Source organism: Coregonus lavaretus, assembly GCF_964263955.1.
Source record: "Coregonus lavaretus genome assembly, chromosome: 29".
Lineage (NCBI taxonomy): Eukaryota > Metazoa > Chordata > Actinopteri > Salmoniformes > Salmonidae > Coregonus > Coregonus lavaretus.
The window spans coordinates 9,478,007-9,496,783 of NC_140016.1; the positions used below are offsets into that span (position 1 = coordinate 9,478,007).

At 43.3% G+C, this 18,777-nt stretch overlaps 2 protein-coding genes across 8 annotated transcripts; one reads left to right on the top strand and one right to left on the bottom strand.

The window, feature by feature from the left end:
• The first annotated feature begins 453 nt into the window (after nucleotides 1-453).
• LOC311104845 (pre-mRNA-processing factor 39-like) lies at nucleotides 454-6,949 on the top strand. 3 transcript variants are annotated; one of them, XR_014610191.1, is made up of 15 exons: nucleotides 494-582; nucleotides 1,160-1,401; nucleotides 1,623-1,748; nucleotides 2,493-2,611; nucleotides 2,815-2,982; nucleotides 3,176-3,338; nucleotides 3,528-3,632; nucleotides 3,772-4,047; nucleotides 4,133-4,259; nucleotides 4,356-4,627; nucleotides 4,878-5,062; nucleotides 5,212-5,286; nucleotides 5,457-5,634; nucleotides 5,984-6,173; nucleotides 6,270-6,949. XR_014610191.1 is itself a non-coding variant. In XM_084146782.1 (14 exons), exons 1-14 carry the CDS (start codon nucleotides 519-521, stop codon nucleotides 6,056-6,058), a joined length of 2,175 nt encoding a protein of 724 aa, XP_084002908.1. In that variant the 5' UTR covers nucleotides 454-518; the 3' UTR covers nucleotides 6,059-6,949. The 3 variants fall into 3 exon arrangements, 2 of the variants coding, with proteins under 2 accessions (XP_084002908.1, XP_084002909.1); XM_084146782.1 differs by having other exon boundaries at nucleotides 454-582; nucleotides 5,984-6,949; XM_084146783.1 differs by having other exon boundaries at nucleotides 531-591; nucleotides 5,984-6,949.
• Nucleotides 6,950-7,110: 161 nt separating this feature from the next.
• Nucleotides 7,111-10,514, bottom strand: LOC311104678 (UBX domain-containing protein 1-like). Of its 5 annotated transcripts, none has more exons than XM_084146552.1 (10): nucleotides 10,458-10,514; nucleotides 9,756-9,818; nucleotides 9,598-9,651; nucleotides 9,347-9,477; nucleotides 9,100-9,184; nucleotides 8,719-8,910; nucleotides 8,265-8,316; nucleotides 8,022-8,141; nucleotides 7,653-7,836; nucleotides 7,111-7,457 (listed from the first exon to the last, which is right to left on the bottom strand). In XM_084146552.1, exons 2-10 carry the CDS (start codon nucleotides 9,812-9,814, stop codon nucleotides 7,417-7,419), a joined length of 918 nt encoding a protein of 305 aa, XP_084002678.1. In that variant the 5' UTR covers nucleotides 9,815-9,818; nucleotides 10,458-10,514; the 3' UTR covers nucleotides 7,111-7,416. The 5 variants fall into 5 exon arrangements, with proteins under 5 accessions (XP_084002678.1, XP_084002680.1, XP_084002679.1 ...); XM_084146554.1 differs by having other exon boundaries at nucleotides 9,756-9,856; XM_084146553.1 differs by having other exon boundaries at nucleotides 9,756-9,862; nucleotides 10,458-10,513.
• Between the last annotated feature and the right edge of the window lie 8,263 nt (nucleotides 10,515-18,777).

Sequence of the window (18,777 nt, forward strand, 5' to 3'; positions counted from 1 at the left end):
AAACACAGTTTCCAAGTGTTTGATAACATTCCAGCCATTATAATAAGCAGGGCTCCGCTCAGTAGCCTTCTGTTGTAGACGTCTTGAGCTTTGCTAGCCAACGTTTGCCGTAACTTTAACACCTACCCTAACCTTAACCCTTACCTTAACCATTTTAAACGTCAACTTCAATGGAGTAATGGGAGGTATAGCCGTCCCAGGGATCCCAGATAGCACGGACCAACGTTTTTATGCCGACTAGTTACCACAGCCACAAAGTCAAAATGGGCTATATCGTAAACGATAATGAAAAAAACATATTTTTGGTCTTAATTTAAGGTTATGGTTAGGCATAAGGTTAGCAAGGTGGTTAAGGTCAGGGTTAAGGTTAGATTTAAATCACATTTTTTAAGAAGAGAAATAGGGTTTGGTTTAGAAATAGGCGGGGTTTATAACTTTGTGGATGTGGTAACTAGTGACGACCTCTTGCAGAAGGTACTTGTCGCATGGGAGTGACGTAATTTTTGGCATTTTCAATCATGGCGGCCGAAGGCTCGGATTTAGAAGACCTGAGCAGCAACGGGCTAATGGAGGATCCTTCAGGTTGTAAAAGCATTAAATAATACAAATATATTGACGAAGTTATTCAGGAGTAACGCAGAGATCATATGCATAGTCGTTTGTAACTTCACATGTCAGCTAGCAGTCGCAACGACGCATGTGAAACGATGGCTAGCTTTCTAACTAGCCGACATGGCTAACATTAATTTATGTTGCGCAAACTGGCGAAACAAAAATAGGCTTTCTCCTAGTTAGTACCAGAGTAAATGAACTAGCTAGTACTTACCAGGCTGGTTATTTTGTTATAGTATATTAATCTAATCTAACTACTGTAGATGCAGACATAAATCGCAGTTGCCCTGCTGAATTTCAGCAGTTTATGCCATTTGTTGACATTGCCGACGTCATGATCTGTGTGTAGTATCTATAAATCCTAATGAATGAATGAATGGCTACAAATACCATCAGTGACTGGAATTCCCCATATAATGGCATTAATCTACATTTCATCTGTAAATGACATCTGCTTATGCGTTATCGAGCAGGCCTGCCATTTCTTTGTGTTATAGATAAAACAATTTTCTTCCCTGTGTAACTTTCTCAATTTCTCATTTGATAGCTCCGGAAGCCATGGAGGCTGTCCAACCTCCAACGGAGATGGAAGAGGCATCAGAGGAGAATGGTGGAGAAGAGGCTTCAGAAGCAGCAGCTGCGACAGCATACAACATGCCTCTGGTGGAGAATGAGGAGGAAGAGGACGGAGAGTTGCCGGTGGACTTTGACCGACTCTGGAAACTGGCCCATGACAATCCACAGGACTTCTCTAGCTGGACTGACCTGCTGCAGTACAGTGAGCAAGAGGTGAGGGGACAGACAAGATTCCTATTGGCATTTTGACATACAACCAAAGCTCTTCTGCGTGAATAATACATTCATAGCTAACCATATTACTGTTGTTAAGGAATGCAGTGTTGAAGTGGAAACCAACACTTCACAACAATAATGATTTAAACTAAACTGACAACTAAACTCATTGTTCCTTAGTGAATTTGCAGCTAACCCAGAGTTCTAATGGTCCCCAGAGTCACATGACAGCATCACGTCGAGCGCTGGTTGCCTTTCTGGCGCGTTACCCCCTGTGCTACGGATATTGGAAGAAGTTTGCCGACTTGGAGCGACGTGCAGGCTACACCAACAAAGCTCAGGAGGTATGATGAAGAAGAGTGACATGGATGTGTGTCTTCTAGTGCTGAGCGATTAGTGCTTTTTTTTAGGTCGTTTTGGTTTGATTATATATATACCAAAATCACTGTTTTCGATTTCTGTTTCGATTATTATTATTTTTTACATTAAATGCATTATGAAATACCTATTTAATGGAAATTCCAAAGCCAAAAATAGTGAACATTCAATTGCCAAAACATTTAAAATATTCCATTGTCTCTGTCAGGTCCACATAGAAAAATAGGAAATTACTATGAAATAATAAAATATTTCATTTAAAATTACTTACTTTTATTTGATGACTTTATAATTGTTAATTCCTTAGTCATCAACTGATCTCTGCTCAGGCAGTAGCAGCCAGCCAGCCAGACAACCATCTAATGTTATCTCTGTGCTCCCCATACTGTACTGTCTTTAGTCATCCTATTTAGCTAGGCTAACCTGCCTAAGTATGCTGCAGAGCTGTCTGACAATTATTTTACTAGTTTTTCAAAGTAGATCAGGTATTCTTTCATGAACTGTCTCTATCCCTTGCTCTACTAAATGGAATTACAGTAATTGAACCGATGTCGGTCAATTAGTTGTTTAATAACCAGCATCTGCTATGTTTAATAGCCATTGACTAAACAAAGAGCACACACTGCAGTGCTACATTTTTTGAAAGTCTTTGGCACTAGGAAATGATCTAAGTGATGTGATTCCTTCATAATGTTTTTGTGTTGTTCCAGGTATGTGTTCAGGGTCTGAAGGCCATCCCTCTGAGCGTAGATTTGTGGATCCACTACATTAACCTGCTACTGGGCACGCTCAACATGAACCTGCCAGAGTCCTCTCAGCGCATTCGCAGGTACACACTCATACACTCTTAAAGTCAGTGTCACACTTATACACATTTGTTTACTTCTTTTGTCATCTTTACATTCAACACTAGCCAGAACACTCCACATTTTTTAATTCAGTACTTATTCTCATTCAAAAGCTTAATGTTTAAACAACTATTTTTATATAAATCTGATTGACTGATCCTTGTCCCTTGTCTATTCTCCCCAGTGCATTTGAGGAGGCGGTGGTGGCAGCAGGACTGGACTTCCACTCTGACCGTCTGTGGGAGCTGTACATCGAGTGGGAGAAGGAGCAGGGAGACATGAAGGCTGCCACTGGAGTCTACGACAGAGTCCTCAGAATCCCCACTCAGCTGTACAGCAGCCACTATGAGAAGTGAGACTATACACATTCAGAAACAGTAGCGCTTCAAATCAGTCAAAACTATGACATTTTAACATTGGATTAAATTCTAGATTTTGATAATTGGATGATTATCAAGCTCACTTCTTAATCGGGACCTCATATTTGCTGACCTGGTGAATCTTATCCACTCTCTCCATCCCTCCTCTCTCTCTCTCTCTTACAGATTCAAGACTCATCTTAATGCCCATGCGCCCAAGGACGTCCTCTCAGCAGAGGAGTATGAGGGGTTTCTTGAGGAATCTAAACAGAGCCACAAGACTGAGAAGTCTGAGCTGGCTGAGGGGGAAGATGAGTTACCACCTGGGGAAGAGAAGGAACCTACAGAGGTGGTTTAAAAATGACAAATCCTTGCTAGTGTTGGATAAATATTTAAAATGAGTGTCAGATGCTGCCAAAATAGCAGATAGTGGAGACATTTTAAGCTGTGGAGTGAGGTTACAGTATACGATCTAACTCTGTTAAACTGATTTAAAAGTCTGTCATCAAAACTGTCATGTTACGGTTCACCCAATCAGGAAGAGCTGATTCCGAAGATGCGAGAACTCCTATTGGCTCGCAGGGAGAAGGTGTACCAGGACCTGGAGGGAGAGGTCAGGAAGAGGTGGAACTTTGAGGAAGCTGTGAGTTACCTCTGACAGACACACACACACTCATCCCTTCTATGTGCAACTCAGAAGCTATGATTGAAGTGTGACACTTTCATTGGTTGGAAACATTGACTTATCTTCCCTTCTGTTCCCATTCCTCCCTTCATTCCAGATCAAGCGTCCGTATTTCCACGTGAAGCCTCTGGACCGGACCCAGCTGAGGGCCTGGCACTCCTACCTGGACTGGGAGCTCACCCAGCTGGGAGGGGGGGATGAAAAGGAGGTGAAGACCGAGACAGAACCAGAGGCCATGGAGGGCCAGGAAGAGGAGGAAAAGGAGGAGGGGTCAAAGAGCAGTGGGATTGTTGCCGGGGGAGACCGGAGGGTACGAATCCTGTTTGAGCGCTGTCTGATCGCCTGCGCTCTCTACGAGGAGTTCTGGACCAAGGTAAAGACGGGCTGCAGGGGTGTGTGTGTCAGTAACGTGTTTGTATGTCAGTGTAACTAATGTATACTGTATGTATGTTTCTCAGTATGTTCAGTACCTGGAACCTCAGAGTCTGGACGAGGCGCGGGGAGTGTTCCGGCGAGCCTGTGAGATCCACCTGGCCCACAAACACACCATGCACCTGCAGTGGGCCACCTTCGAGGAGAGGCATGGTGAGAGAGGAAGACACACGTCAGATGAAAAACACAGGACACCATTACCCAGTGTTGTAGCCCACTCACGCCCTCCTCCCCTCCATCTCCTCCCAGGTGATCTAACAGAGGCACGGCGTGTTCTAGAATCTCTGGAAACCTCTATCCCAGGATTGACCATGGTCCGGCTGCGCAGGGCGGGGCTAGAGAGACGGGCGGGCCAGCTAGATGAATCAGAAGCTCTGCTCAGGGACGCTGTGGCCCAGGCCAAAGAGACTCCCCACCTCCATGCGTTCTACTCTATCAAACTGGCCCGGCTGCTGTTGAAGCTCTGCAAGAACCCCAGCAAGGCCAGGGGAGTCCTGCATGAGGCGCTGGAGATTAGCCCGGTGAGAGAAGGGGGGATTGAGGGAGATACCTGATCAAGGGAATAACAAAGCTAGAAGCTTTTAGTACAGAGGGGAAGAAGATCACTTGCTCTAACTTTTACATGAAACCTCAGAGAAAATATCACTTATGGTTTGATGCCAGATCTCCCTTTCTTTCTTGATGAAGATCTCTTGACCAAGCAGTAGGTTATAACTCTCTGTCCCTCTCTTTCCTCTGTTTCTCTCCACCTATCCTCTCTCCCTTTCCCAGGATAACGGGAAGCTGCACCTGAACCTGCTGGAGCTGGAGGTGTCTGGTGACCCCAGAGGGTCGGCCGAGGGGGTGCAGCAGTGTGTGACTCGGGCACTGGCCGCACCCCTCTCCCCACGGACCAAGATCCTCTTTTCCCAGAGGGGCCTGCAGTACGCTGAGGACTATGGGACCTCTGTGCAAAGGTCAGGGGTCACAGGATTGTTTGTTGTTTTTAGATACAATCAGGAACCCAGAGAAAAAGAAACATCTCAAGGCATTTAATTTAATGAAAATGGTAGGAATGCAATTTATAATGTTTTAAATGTTACTGCTGCTGTCCTCTGGCCTGCAGTGTGCTAACAGTCTATGAGGAGCATCAGAAGCTGCTGAAAGAGCTCGGCAACAAGAAGAGAGGGGCTGAGAATGGGTGAGATTTATAGCATATCTGTCAATATCATGCAAGGGTTTATTACCGATAAAATAGTGTGATGTAGTGACTCAACATATTGAGATGTGACAGTCGACTATGGAGAAGCAAATGGATAAACTGTTCATGGCTTGGTTATTGACGTAGTTGTTGTATTGATTGATCTGCAGAGACAGTGAGGACCCAGAGAAGATGAGTAAAGGAGAAGACTGCTCCGCTGTTCCCGCTCCACCACAGGCCCCTCCCTCAATGCCCCATGTTCCCATGACGACACCACCTCCACCCATGATGGGTGGGGACATGACTGCGGCTCATGCAGGCTACGGAGGATATGGAAGCTGGTATCAGGTATGAGAGATTGTTACACTGTACAAACTATGATACATGAATATAGGTTACATACACTCTTACATGGTCAATGTCTTTAGAAATTGAGCCAGATATTAGAGACTAAAGCCTGGATCTCGAAATCTGGACCTCGAAAACAGTTCCACTGTGTTTCTTACATTCTTCCCCTCTAATCAGGGACTGATTTAGACCTGAGACACCAGGTGGGTGCAATTAATTATCAGGTAGAACAGAAACCCTACGAGGTCCAAACTACTTCTGGTTAAGATTTGAATACCCCTGCACTAAAGTGTTGATTAGAGATGGGGTGTTCCTTCATTTTTTAAATGATGTTCCTCTCCTCTTTCAGCAACAACAGTATGGGGGATACGGAGGCTACCAGCAACCCTGGAACTACAATCAGGGTTACTACCCTCCCAGCTAAGGGGGAAGATAAATGATGTGACACCAACAGACAGCAGAGGTTACCAAGGATGATTCAGCATTGAGGACCCAGTGTTCAGTGAACTCACCACCACCTCAGTTTAAACTCCATGGATGTGTCCCAAATGGCACCTTATTCCCTATATAGTGCACGATCTTTGTCTAGGGGCCATAGGGCTCCGGTCAAAAGTAGTGCACTTTGTAGGGAATAGGGTGCCATTAGGGATGCATCTCATATCTTTTATCAGGAACAGGGGTGTGACCTGTGACATCTACTACTCATTTGGTCTTTGAAAATGTGCTCTTGTACATTGTTTTAATGATAAACTATTTTTGTATTCTATTCTACATGCAGCCCCTTTCACTTTAAGCAAAACCGTCTCTCTCCATAGGTCCTGTATTATTTAAAGTCTTGCATCATTCCAGAAGTATAGGCTAGTCTTTTTTTCCTAATGTACATAATGGTGTTTTATAGTGTGAAGTCAGAGCTCTTTTCGTATACGAGCAGGTTAAGATCAATCTATTGCCCCTCATTCAATGCTTGTGGATCGCCATTCAAGTTTCTGCCCAGTCGAGTCCTCCAGACATAAGATAGGGAAGCCATGTTGTTGTATGCAGGTGTACCAGTGCCTCTGGTCTGAGGCTAAGCAAGGAGTAGTAAGTGTATGTACGCTGTGCTGTACCTAATGTCCAAAACCAACAGTATCGGTCATGTTTTGGTTCATGTTTGGTAAAACTTTAGGAGTAGGAAACTGTTAAATGTATGGCTAAATCCACTCATAAACCACCACGACTTTTGCCTTTATCTCTCAGTTTTTGAAAATGTCTGACAATGTAACTTTTTAATCTTCCCTTTTAACATTGCTCAATAAAACATTTCAGTGAAGCACAATGTGCTTAATGTGAATTCTTGGAAATTTGATATGACACGATTTCTTGTATGTAGAAGGTATATGTTAAGCTGATTTGGAGCTTCATAAAAAATAACAGGTTATTCCTGTAAGTTTTAAATTGTTGCATTCTCTATGGAAAGTATGTTCAGTCCACCACATTACTCTCCAAGTAAGTTTTATTCAAGTTTGAGTGAGTATGCAATAACACCACTGTAAAATGATTTAGCTTTGGAAAACTACAACTTGCAAAGCAGTGGAAAGTGTCAGTGTCAACATGAGCCAGGTCTAACTTTAGGACCCATGAGAACCAATAAAGTAATCCATTTTGTGTTGCTACAGAAGATTCAGATTAAAGTTCAAAGTGTTTGTTGAAGGAGATCCAATCCATAGTTGACATCCTCATCTCTGTCCTGTTGGGGTGATACATGATGTGTTGGCTCATAAAGCATAGTTTTACTTCAGGTCCTTATTTCTTGGCAATGACCAGCACAGCTGAAGGCACCAAACCTGAACAATGACACAAAACAGTTGAAACAGTATCAAATGAAACACACCTTCAATCTCAGATTAGATTCCTCTATAACTGCACTGATCTGACAACACAGGATAGAAGAAAGCAATATGGCTTTGGCTGATTTTGACCTCTCCAGTCCTTTCAGATTAGTGCGGATGAAGGAGACAAGCATCATCCTGTCTGCTCACCCAGCTCCTGTAGGGGTTTCTCCATGTCCAGCTCTGTGTAGACGCGGCGGGGGTACGGGGACAGCAGCGTGAAGTCCTGGCCCTCGGGGGCGTCGCCATTCATCTGGATGTAGACACGCACGGCAGCCAGCGGCTCCTGGGCCTTGAACACGGAGGTCAGCGCCGAGCCGTCCAGCATACGCACCTGCGGACAGAAGGATGAATGAATAAACGTTATTGACTGTTGAGACACCAAACAACGGTTGTGTAAAGATTGTTGAGCAAACAAACATATCTGTTGTATTACAACTGTTGTGTTCAATGCGTTGTACATCAGTTGTGAGTGTGAACAGAATGTGAACTAGGCCGTAGACATCCATGGCCCCTTACCTGGATTCTGCACTCGTTATAGTCCTTCTTGGCGGGAGGCGGGCCCTGACTGGGCGGAGAGGAGGGAGGGCCCTCTGCTGAAAGGGAGGTTAGAGCTGTACTAGAAGAACCGCCTCCAAACTGGAGAGGGAGAAGAGAGGAGTAGAAGGGGTTAGTGAGTTCAACTCTTTCTATGAAAGATATGGAGACATTATTTAGCAACAGTTCAGCATAGGAGTCAGATGCTGTAGGTGCAGTCTGTACCTTAAGTGCTCTCTCCTCTCTGTCGCGTGCTATCTTGTCTCGCACCCGCTGCCTGAGAGAGAGAGAGAGAGAGAGAGCAGTCATTGGATAAAGAGAAGAGTTGTGGAGTGGGAATAGACCTTATTTGCACTAAGCCGTTTAGAAGAAGTAACTATTGGCTGTGTCTGAAAACGTTACTAACTATTCTTGTTTCCTCAATTCTTCTCAAAGCTCATTGGAGGAGGTTCGAGGGAGGGACCTTGGATCCTCTCCTCCAATGTGCTTTGAGACAACAGCCATTGGCCATGTCGAGAGCATCAAATCCATCCGTGATGTATTGTGGGTAAATTGTGACTGACTAAATGACCTACAAATAATAATACTTATATGCAAGGTATTCTGTAGATCAGTTAATCGGCAGTCGCCTGCAATGTTGGCTGAAATGTTGAACAAGCCCATTGACATCTTGGCTTACTTGGCCATTCTGTCACCGTCCTTCTCTCTCCGGCGCAGGTCCACCATTTTCTTCATCTCATCCTCCTGCAGTTTCTGTTTGACCTGCAGCAGCTCCTGGCCCTGCCTCCTCCTCTGCTTCTCCCTGTCCACCTCCTCCGCTCGCTCCCTCTCTCGCCGCTCCTCCTGCTTCACCCGCATCAGCTCCTCTAGCCTGGTACACACACACAGGTTTCATTGTATGCCGTCTCTTTGTATTTCCAACAGAAGGCCTTGCTTTTTCCTGATACTTCCATCTTACTGAGTAACATCTATTGACCAAACCTGAGAGGACATTTCCCCAGTTTCTGACAGAATAAGATAACTGTGTTAACAGAACCTCAGTGGTGGTGAATTATCTGACCTCTTTATCTGCTCACGTTTCTCCTCCTCTATCATTGGTCGTTTGGTATCACCGTCATGGATCATCTGGTCACCACCATCTGTAGCTAAAAGGTAGAGTTGACATAGAAGAGTCGAGGGACAAGAAGACAATGTAAACCAACAACCATGTTAACCAGTAATGGGAAGTTGAAGTCATAGTTATAACTAGATCATAACAATATAAGTAACCATATTGCAATATGCTGTCATGACAATTTACCACTTACCAGGGTCTGCTCCCTGTGTTGTGGGTTGGGCTGCTGGACTAGGCAGTTGTGGGTCACTTCCTCCAAGCACGTTCCCCACAGGAGGTACATAGGGCTCGTCAATGTCTGGGTCAACCTCATGTTCCATCAACCTGTGGAAGACGCATGATAGAAGAGAGACATCACGAATCCGTTATCCAATGTGAATAACTTAACTGAGGAAGAAGAAGCCTCTGAGACTAGCTCACCAATGCCCCTACCAGTTGCCTTACCAGTCCATGGCCCGCTCTATGCCCTGGTTTCCTGTGTGTGCCACAGCCTTTTCCCTGCAAGCAGACGAAATATGGACAGGATCAGAGTTGATCACATCATCTTATCATGATCTTTAGTGTGTAGAAGAATAGCCACATTAATTCAGTTAGCTACTTACACTCTGTTTCTGTCAAATCCCATTTCCAGCAGGCTGTCCAACGTTGTTTGTTCTGCCATCTTGCTGAGAGAACATGAAAGCGAAGAGTTTCACTTCGTAGTCTGATACTGTAAGCAAGTAGCTGGGCATGTGAAGTAGATCCAAGGGCCACAAACATGTATCGTTATGTCTATATGATTGAGATTCAGGTTTAACCAATTACATGCTACCCGTATAACTAGTTTAGTTAGATGGGTTGTTACATAGGTCCAGAATGTGCTGGCTAGCTAGCTGTGTAACGTTAGCTACTTGATTAGACTGAACTGCCTATGAAGATAACAAAGCAGCATCACTTAGGTAACGTCCCGCAGGAAACATTTTAGTATCTACAGACCACCACATGAAAATCATGAATTAACCAAATAAGAATTGTCCAGTAACTTTGCCGTATTATCTGTGTTTACATATAGCTGGCTAACTAACTGTAAACTGACGTTAGCTAGTATGATGGATGAATGAGATGGCTAATTTCAGTTAGCCTCTCCTGCTAGCTTGTAAGAAGAACCCTGTTTGCAGAGTAAATTGATAATGGGCTGTAAAATATAGCTAGGGTGACTATTGCATTGCACTTGTAAAAATGATGGCGCTCAACCATTTCATAAACGTTATTTTACAAAATATCATTATTTGTTTGTGCAACATTAGCTAACGTTAGCAACTCACATTCAGAATCGGTCAACACACAACACCGCTTTCAGACCGACCAGTCCACATGCAAGTACGGAGGCCTGATAGGATAGAAAATTACCACATTTTCCAAACATTCTCATTCACAGCACATTGCTGCCATCTAGTGGCACACCTTCCCTGACGTCACCCTGAATTTAATTCCACTGCTCTATCGATTGCTGAGAAGAAACGTCAGTTGGCCGGAGCGATGTGAATGGGGTATCCAGTCAACACCACACTAACAGTGTCTTTATAACCTTTTCTGAACACTGTGTGATTTATACACACACATTATAGTTTCATTATGGGTAAGCTCCACTTTTGTTTGCCGCCTGTATTGTACACTGCTCAAAAAAATAAAGGGAACACTTAAACAACACAATGTAACTCCAAGTCAATCACACTTCTGTGAAATCAAACTGTCCACTTAGGAAGCAACACTGATTGACAATACATTTCACATGCTGTTGTGCAAATGTAATAGACAACAGGTGGAAATTATAGGCAATTAGCAAGACACCCCCAATAAAGGAGTGGTTCTGCAGGTGGTGACCACAGACCACTTCTCAGTTCCTATGCTTCCTGGCTGATGTTTTGGTCACTTTTGAATGCTGGCGGTGCTTTCACTCTAGTGGTAGCATGAGACGGAATCTACAACCCACACAAGTGGCTCAGGTAGTGCAGCTCATCCAGGATGGCACATCAATACGAGCTGTGGCAAGAAGGTTTGCTGTGTCTGTCAGCGTAGTGTCCAGAGCATGGAGGCGCTACCAGGAGAAAGGCCAGTACATCAGGAGACGTGGAGGAGGCCGTAGGAGGGCAACAACCCAGCAGCAGGACCGCTACCTCCGCCTTTGTGCAAGGAGGAGCAGGAAGAGCACTGCCAGAGCTCTGCAAAATGACCTCAGGCAGGCCACAAATGTGCATGTGTCTGCTCAAACGGTCAGAAACAGACTCCATGAGGGTGGTATGAGGGCCCGACATCCACAGGTGGGGGTTGGGCTTACAGCCCAACACCGTGCAGGACGTTTGGCATTTGCCAGAGAACACCAAGGTTGGCAAATTCGCCACTGGTGCCCTGTGCTCTTCACAGATGAAAGCAGGTTCACACTGAGCACATGTGACAGACGTGACAGAGTCTGGAGACGCCGTGGAGAACGTTCTGCTGCCTGCAACATCCTCCAGCATGACCGGTTTGTCGGTGGGTCAGTCATGGTATGGGGTGGCATTTATTTGGGGGGCCGCACAGCCCTCCATGTGCTCGCCAGAGGTAGCCTGACTGCCATTAGGTACCGAGATGAGATCCTCAGATCCCTTGTGAGACCATATGCTGGTGCGGTTGGCCCTGGGTTCCTCCTAATGCAGGGGTGTCAAACTCATTTTAGCTCAGGGGCCACATGGAGGAAAATCTATTCCCAAGTGGGCCGGACCGGAAAAATCATTGTATATATAACTTAAAAACAACAACTTCAGATTGTTTTCTTTGTTTTAATACGATCAACATACAACATAAAGCTGGAGCCTGAGGACAGTGTGTCCAAAATAGTACAAGCACAACATCACTATTAATCATAAAACACGTCAAGTTTATTTGAAAATTCTAAAGAAAAAGAACACACAAACACACAATGCCTCAGTGATTAACAGAACTGTTTCACAGATCACAGAACTATATCAGGGTGTCATTTCTCAGGCAGAAATGTAGATACAAATAATGAAATCCTGTTCCCCAAACAAGTGCAAGAACCACAGAGTCAAGAATAGGTTAAATATACAAATAAAATCAATTAAAAACAATAGCACATCAACATAAAAACATATAAACATAAAGCTGGAGCCTGAGGACAGTGTCCAAAAGCACAACATCACTATTAATCATAAAACACCTCAAGTTATTTGAAAGTTCTGAGGACAAAGAACACACAAACACACAATGCCTCAGTGATTAACAGAACTGTTTCACAGATCACAGAACTATATCAGGGTGTCATTTCTCAGGCAGAAATGTAGATACAAATAATGAAATCCTGTTCCCCAAACAAGTGCAAGAACCACAGAGTCAAGAATAGGTTAAATATACAAATAAAATAAAATCAATTAAAAACAATAGCACATCAACATAAAAACATATAAACATAAACTGGAGCCTGAGGACAGTGTCCAAAAGCACAACATCACAATTAATCATAAAACACCTCAAGTTATTTGAAAGTTCTGAGGACAAAGAACACACAAACACACAATGCCTCAGTGATTCACAGAAGTATATCACAGATCACAGAACTATATCAGGGTGTCATTTCTCAGGCAGAAATGTAGATAAAAATAATGAAATCCTGTTCCCCAAACAAGTGCAAGAACCACAGTCAAGAATAGGTTAAATATACAAATAAAATAAAATCAATTAAAAACAATAGCACATCAACATAAAAACATATAAACATAAATCTGAAAGCGTTGCTCAAACTCCCGTAACAGTCCCGTTATTTTATCTTTGAACCGCTTCATGTCTGCCACATGTTGGGTCGCGCACACATTTTTCAGACAGGGGAAGTGAGCTGCATCACCACCGGCAAGTTGCGTCTCCCACAATGACAGCTTCAACTTGAAAGAACGTATGCTGTCATAATACTGCGTGACAACTTTGTTGCGCCCTTGCAGCTGTTTGTTCAAGTTATTTAGATGCTCTGTAACATCCACCATAAATGCAAGGTCCTGCATCCATTCTGCGGAATGAAATTCTAACACTGGTTTGCCCTTTTCTTCCATGAACTGTTCAATTTCTTCTCGTAAATCAAAGAAACGCCTCAGCACAGCACCTCGGCTTAACCATCTTACCTCAGTGTGGTATGGCAGGCCATAGATGTGGTCTTTCTCTCTGAGCAGGCTGTCAAACTGACGGTGATTCAGGCTTCTGGATCGGATGAAATTAACAGTTTGGATGACCACCTTCATGACGTTATCCATCTTTAATGACTTGCAACACAAAGCCTCCTGGTGCAAAATACAGTGAAAAGTCAAAAAATCACGTCCTCCATTTGCAGATTGCACTTTCTCTCTGAACTTTGTCACAACGCCTGCTTTTTTCCCGATCATTGAGGGCGCACCATCTGTAGCCAGGCTGACAGCGCGGGACCAGTCCACTCCGACCCTGTCCAGCGCGCCGACGAGTGCGGTAAAAATATCAGCTGCTGTCGTTGTATCTGTCATCGGCACCAACTCCACAAACTCCTCGGTGACGGTCAATGTGTCATCAACTCTGCGGATGAAAATGGCCAGTTGTGCAACATCTGTAATGTCCGTGCTTTCATCAATTGCAACCGAAAACGCAATAAATGACTTTACTTTTTGCTTCAACTGGCTGTCCAAATCCACTGAAAGATCGGAAATCCTGTCTGCAACTGTGTTTCTTGTCAGGCTGATATTTGCAAAAGCCTGCCGCTTTTCAGGGCACACAATCTCCGCTGCCTTCATCATGCATGTTTTTACAAATTTACCCTCACTAAATGGTTTTGAAACCACTGCGATTTCATTAGCAATGAGGTAGCTAGCTTTCACTGCAGCGTCACTGATGTCTCGGCTGTGAGTAAACACAGACTGCTGTTTCTTCAGACCCGCCAACAGTTCATTCACCTTCTCTCATCTCCGCTGTCCTTGAAAGTTGTCATATTTGTCGGCATGAAGACTCACATAGTGGCGACGAAGGTTATATTCTTTCAGCACTGCAACATGCTCTGAACACACCAAACATACAGCTTTCCCATTCAATTCCGTGAATAAATAGGATGACCATTTTTCTTGGAACACTCTGCACTCTGCGTCCACTTTTCTCTTTTTTGACAGAGACATATTGGGGCAATGAGGGTGCCAAAGCACATAATGTTAAAAGTAGAAGCCGTAATAAATATCGCGGGCCAAACAAAGTAGCTCATTGGCTGCACGTGCTTGACCTACTTGCTCTGCCCCGGTATAAACAGTTTGCTTGCTTAACACAATTGCTATTGCGCCATCCAGTGTACGCAATTGGAACAGCAGTTTATTTTATTGAAAAATTGCAGCGCATTTTTATACTTTACAATTTTTTTTATTATTTTTTTTGTTATATATATATATATATTTTTTTTTATCATCTCGCGGGCCGGATTAAACCCATTTGCGGGCCTGATCCGGCCCGCGGGCCGGACGTTTGACACCCCTGTCCTAATGCAAGACAATGCTAGACCTCATGTGGCTGGAGTGTGTCAGCAGTTCCTGCAAGAGGAAGGCATTGATGCTATGGACCACCCGTTCCCCAGACCTGAATCCAATTGAGCACATCTGGGACATCAGGTCTCGCTCCATCCACCAACGCCACGTTGCACCACAGACTGTCCAGGAGTTGGCGGATGCTTTAGTCCAGGTCTGGGAGGAGATCCCTCAGGAGACCATCCGCCACCTCATCAGGAGCATGCCCAGGCGTTGTAGGGAGGTCATACAGGCACGTGGAGGCCACACACACTACTGAGCCTCATTTTGACTTGTTTTAAGGACATTACATCAAAGTTGGATCAGCCTGTAGTCTCGTTTTCCACTTTAATTTTGAGTGTGACTCCAAATCCAGACCTCCATGGGTTGATACATTTGATTTCCATTGATAATTTTTGTGTGATTTTGTTGTCAGCACATTCAACTATGTAAAGAAAAAAGTATTTAATAAGATTATTTCATTCATTCAGATCTAGGATGTGTTATTTTAGTGTTCCCTTTATTTTTTTGAGCAGTGTATATAAAGTTATATCTGATTCCTGAGCATACGTTTACAGTTACTATTTGAGTTTAGGGTGTGTGTGATTGTGTGTGTGTGTGTGTGTGTGTGTGCGCGCGCCCGTATGTGTAGGCTTTGTGTGTTTGCTAAGGTCTTACAGTATGACTGTATACCTATAGGTATTCAAACAGGATGCAGAGTTTATGGGCAAGGATTCAGAGTTTATGGGCAGGGCCTGTTACATATTTACTGTACATATAATTATTCATTTCTCTCTCCCTCTCACAGTCTTAAGCAGCCCTCACTCACTCCTTTACCAGTCCTTTACTGAACTTCAGTTCCTGAGGGTGAGTAGGTTCAGTTTGTTTTCAAATTGTTATGTTTAAATCTCAACCTGTCTACATCATGAGATCCCCTTGGATGAGACGAAGGAATGTAGTAAAGTGCAATAGATCATTCCATCCATAGTCCGTTTTATTTAGGACACTGGTAGCCTTTCATCTTCTGGTTTCCTCTTCTTGTAACTGACAGGCGCAGAGAAAGTCAGCTGATTTCCTAACTTCTTTAGGTACTTGATTTAACGGATTAAGTACTTTGTAATTCTAAGTGATTACATTATTATATTTCGTGATATGTGAATTCACTGATTAGACAAAGAAACTCAAATGAATTCAAAAATATAGAAAGAGAGCAATGTGTAAGACAGAAAGGTGAACAAAGTTGAAGGAGGCAATAAGGGTCCAAAGTCACTCTCTTGTTATTTTATTTTATTGTTTTGTTTTGCAAAGCTGGAAGGGTAAAGATCAGTGAGTCAAAGTCTAGAGAGATTCTGGGAAGGACAGCAAGAAAGAGAAGGCCTAAGATTCTGGAACTAGAGAAGGCCTACGATTCATACTATGTTTATCATAGTAAGTTCAATACTGTTTGAAATCCTCTCAATTCAATAAATGTAATTGAAATTCAATCATGAATGCATATAAAAGTATTTCATTGATTGAAGTTGAATAACTGAAACCCCTTTGCAGGACACCCAGACTACTTATGTGCTGAACGGGACCAACCCTTTGAGAACATTGCGCTGGCGGGCACAGTCACCATGCCCTTTAGTCATATTGTTTCATTCAGATAATCACCATGCCCTTTAGTCATATTGTTTCATTCAGATAATCACCATTCCCTTTAGTCATATTGTTTCATTCAGATAATCACCATGCCCTTTAGTCATATTGTTTCATTCAGATAATCACCATGGCCTTTAGTCATATTGTTTCATTCAGATAATCACCATGACCTTTAGTCATATTGTTTCATTCAGATAATCACCATGCCCTTTAGTCATATTGTTTCATTCAGATAATCACCATGCCCTTTAGTCATATTGTTTCATTCAGATAATCACCATGCCCTTTAGTCATATTGTTTCATTCAGATAATCACCATGCCCTTTAGTCATATTGTTTCATTCAGATAATCACCATGCCCTTTAGTCATATTGTTTCATTCAGATAATCACCATGCCCTTTAGTCATATTGTTTCATTCAGATAATCACCATGCCCTTTAGTCATATTGTTTCATTCAGATAATCACCATGCCCTTTTGTCATATTGTTTCAGTCAGATAATCACCATGCCCTTTTGTCATATTGTTTCAGTCAGATAATCACCATGCCCTTTAGTCATATTGTTTCAGTCAGATAATCACCATGCCCTTTAGTCATATTGTTTCATTCAGATAATCACCACTCTCTTTAGTCATACTGTTTCATTCAGATAATCAACATGATTTTATTGCCATAATAAGTGATACACAATCTGTATTGTAAATAAGCAATGAGCTAGATCAAAGGTAAAGAAAGTACTACTTAAGTAGTTTTTGGGGGTATCTGTACTTTACTTTACTATTTCTTTTTCACAACTTTTACTTTTACTTCACTACATTCCTAAAGAAAATGATGTACCTTTTACTCAAGTATGACAGTTGGGTACTTTTTCCACCACTGATTATCACATGCATTTTATGCATTGACAGAGAGGTTGGGTTAAATGCGGAAGACACATTTCAGTTGAATGCATTCAGTTGTACAACTGACTAGGTATCCCCCTTTCCCTTTCCTTTCATCACATGTTCAGATTTATGGCACAGAAGCTCTGTGTTGTAATTCTCCTTGACCAACAGGAGGCAGTCTAATCTCACACTTCATTACATGACTCCTTGAGACTTGGGATACAGTCCTTAAATGGTTTACTATTGAATCATGTGGATTTATGGCTGTGTGACAAGGTGCAGTATAACTCCAGTGTCTGGTGCTTGCTGGCTGTAACAGCATCTCCATATGGAATAGCTCAGGGTTCCAGTGGAGCTGCTGTTATGGGCGGAGAGACACCTCTGGTCGTCACCCTGGATGCACGGTGTAAGCCTTAATCTACTGTGTGTGACGTTGTTTATGTACTTGTATGTACTTGAATAGGCCTTTTAATTCTCATGTATACATCAGGGCTGTTCGATTCCGGTCCTGGAGGGCCGAAACACTTCTGGTTTTTGTCTCTACCTGGTAGTAAATTGCACTCCCCTGGTGTCCCAGGTCTGAATTTGTCCCTTATTAGGAGAATGGGTATACCTAGTTAGTTGCACAACTGAATGCATTCAACCGAAATGTGTCTTATGCATTTACCCCAACCCCTCTGAATCAGATAGGTGCGGGGGCTGCCTTAATTGACGTCCACGTCATCGGAGCTTCTTTATTAGAAGGAGAGGATGAAAACCAGAAGTGTTTTGGGCCTCCAGGACTGTAATTGAACAGCCCTGCTATACTTAAGCAATAAGGCCCGAGGGGGTGTGGTATATGGCCAATATATCACAGCTAAAGGCTGTTCTTAGGCACGACGCAGTCCTTAAATGGTTTACTACTGAATCATGTGGATTTATAGCTGTGTTACAAGGTGCAGTATAACTCCAGTGTCTGGTGCTTGCTGGCTGTAACAGCATCTCCATATGGAATAGCTCAGGGTTCCAGTGGAGCTGCTGTTATGGGCGGAGAGACACCTCTGGTCGTCACCCTGGATGCACGGTGTAAGCCTTAATCTACTGTATGTGACGTTGTCTATGTACTTGTATGTACTTGAATAGGCCTTTCAATTCTAATGTATCTGTATAGTGTTACTTTTCACAATAAATATACTGATATTTACTGTAATTGTCTCTCCTTTTCACTGGATCTGGTCTTCATCACAGCCTACCATATATTTGGGCCAGCAATGAACACACACACACATACACACAGCAGATTTTTCTTTGGCTATCAGATGGGGCACTATAGAGCTGAGTCCATCTTTTAATGAATTGCAGAATAGTGAGGCCAAACCTTAGGGCCAAACCAGCAATGTGCAGCAGCTATCACAAGACTTGGTGAGATGACGAGAAGTCAGGTATTAATTATCTGTTTCTTTATCCTCATTCCTCACAATCATCTGAATCATTTTGAGCGATCATAGGCCTACGCACTTCATTAATTCGCTGGGACTTTTATTTTGAAGTTCACATTCCACTTCCGCTTCCTGCGTGTCTCACA